This window comes from Apis dorsata, unplaced genomic scaffold (assembly GCF_000469605.1).
Source record: "Apis dorsata unplaced genomic scaffold, Apis dorsata 1.3 scaffold_2, whole genome shotgun sequence".
In the NCBI taxonomy this organism is placed as follows: Eukaryota; Metazoa; Arthropoda; class Insecta; order Hymenoptera; family Apidae; genus Apis; species Apis dorsata.
The window spans coordinates 259,663-262,011 of record NW_006263305.1 but is presented as its reverse complement, the minus strand read 5'-3'; the positions used below and the strand labels follow the sequence as shown (position 1 = coordinate 262,011).

The 2,349-nt window shown below is 41.1% G+C and overlaps 1 protein-coding gene across 1 annotated transcript in view; it reads left to right on the top strand.

Annotated features, from left to right (window-relative positions):
* LOC102680829 (neuroligin-1-like) overlaps window positions 1–2,349 on the top strand; it is a 34,733-nt gene that overhangs the window by 27,314 nt on the left and 5,070 nt on the right. The window contains exon 6 of the mRNA XM_031509729.1: window positions 1,620–2,044. Coding sequence (XP_031365589.1) covers window positions 1,620–2,044 — 425 coding nt within the window. The remainder of the gene's footprint in view (window positions 1–1,619; window positions 2,045–2,349) is intronic.

Below are 2,349 nucleotides of genomic sequence, written 5' to 3'. Positions count from 1 at the left end.
CTCCTTGACAATTTGATAACGATCGGCCGTTTAGCGGCCGCTGCAGCGACCCATTGTTCGCTCGCGTACACCATAACGCGGCATCATCTCCGTTCGAGTCGTCGCGGCTCGATAATTTCCGGTTCGCCACCTTTCGTTACGCCGTTCTCGAATTTCAAATTGGAGCTTCGAGATGTCGTGTTTTCATTCGCGTTTGTGTCGTTTTAGCGTCGAAATACAGGGAGGAGGGGGAGGAAGAAGGGGATCTCGATTAACCGGTCGTCGCGATTACATCTAGATTCTAGATTATTCTAGATCGTCGAGGTTATGATTATGCGGTTCTGGTTTATCGAGGATACGAATATATATTGGGGAATTAAATTTTGGAGCGATTCTCCGCGTAATATACATTCGAAAGGATCGAAACTCTTGCACGTCAATTTTATATTCTTTTTTTCTTTTTGATTTGAGATTGATGGTTGGTTTGGAGAGTCATTACGATTGATATTATGTAAATTTTTCTATCATGTTCTTTTCTTATTTATTAATTGTTGATAGTATTTTTGGGTTACTTTTTGAAATTGATAGTTGTTGGATACTCTTTACGATTGATATTAGATTAGAATCATAAGTGAATGTTCAAAATGTGAGAAGAGGTTGTAATATTGAAAGCAGTTTGTAATATATCTTCATATTCTTTTTTTTTTATTAATTAACAATAATATTTTTGCAACAAAAATTAAGAAATCTTCCATATATTTTTTATGGCAAGTAACTCCTGTACCTGTTAGAATAACGCAACAATTTCTATATTTCTCCTCTAACTCCTCTAATCTCTTATTCACTATCACATTAACACATTCTTATTTTTTTTCGCGAAATCTTTCGTGATAACCTTACGATACTCACAATTCAAGATATTCCTCCATTCTCACGAGGATTCTTGGAAAAAATAAGTCTTTTCTTCCTCTTTCCTCTCTCCCTTTCAATCAATCGTGATCGAATATGATAACACAATAATTTCTATATTTCTCCTCTAATCTCTCATTCACTATCACATTACCATATTTATATTTTTCGAAACTTCGCGAAATCTTTCCATAACCTTACGATACTCGCAATTTAAAATACTCCTCCATTCTCACGAAAATCCTTGGAAAAAATAAGTCTCTATCTCTCTTCTTTCTTCCCCTCTCCCCCCCATGATAACGCAACAATTTCTATATTTCTCCTCTAACTCCTCTAATCTCTTATTCACTATCACATTCTTATTTTTCTTCGCGAAATTTTTCGTGATAACCTTACGATACTCACAATTCAAGATATTCCTCCATTCTCACGAGGATCCTTGGAAAAAATAAGTCTTTTCTTCCTCTTTCCTCCCCCCTTTCAATCAATCGTGGTCGAATATGATAACACAATAATTTCTATATTTTTCCTCTAATCTCTTATTCACTATCACATTAGCACATTCTTATTTTTCTTCGCGAAATCTTTCACGATAACTCACAATTTAATTTAATTTAAGGTATTCCTCCATTCTCATGAAAATCCTTGGAAAAAATAAGTCTCTACTTTTCTTCCTTCCTCCCCCTCTCCCTTTCGATCCATCAACCGAGGTCGATCGAACATGATTGCAGAACGGTCTGAACGAGACGAGGAGGGATCGGATCTTGCGCACGTACGTGCGGAACACGTATCGCTACCACCTTCACGAGATCTACTCGACCCTCCGTAACGAGTACACGGACTGGGAGAGGGGCGAGCAGAGCCCGTTGGCGATCTGCGACGGACTTTTGTCGTTGCTCGGCGACGGCCAGGTCGCGGCACCCCTTCTGAGGTTGGCGCTGCTGCACTCGGCCTCGGGTGGACGCGGCTACTTCCTCCACTTCCAGCTGGGCGAGAGGCCGAGCCAGAGGGGCGAGGAGGTGCCCTACCTCCTCGGCATACCTCTACTCCGGGGAGAGATCGCGTCCATTTTGATCGGCCAGGCCAACTACACCTCGGCCGACGAGAACCTCTCCAAACTGTTGGTCCACTACTTGGCCAACTTCGTGAGACGCGGGTGAGTCCAGCAGGCTTCTCTTTTTACCCCCTATTATTATATATGTATACATGTATGTGTTACGTTTGTCGAGCAGGATCGAATGGAAACCGACAACCGACGTCGTGATTCGATTCGCGTTGGAAAATAGCGGTGTAAGGGGTTGAAAGGGTTTCCTGAGAAATAACGGGAAACGTCATCAGCTTATACTTTTGGGGACTTTTGGGATTAACGCGTTACGTCGTTCGAGAGGTTTTTGTTTCTTTCCTTCCATTTTTCTGTACGTGGAATATATTCTTTGGGGATATATTCTTTTTGATTTTTAC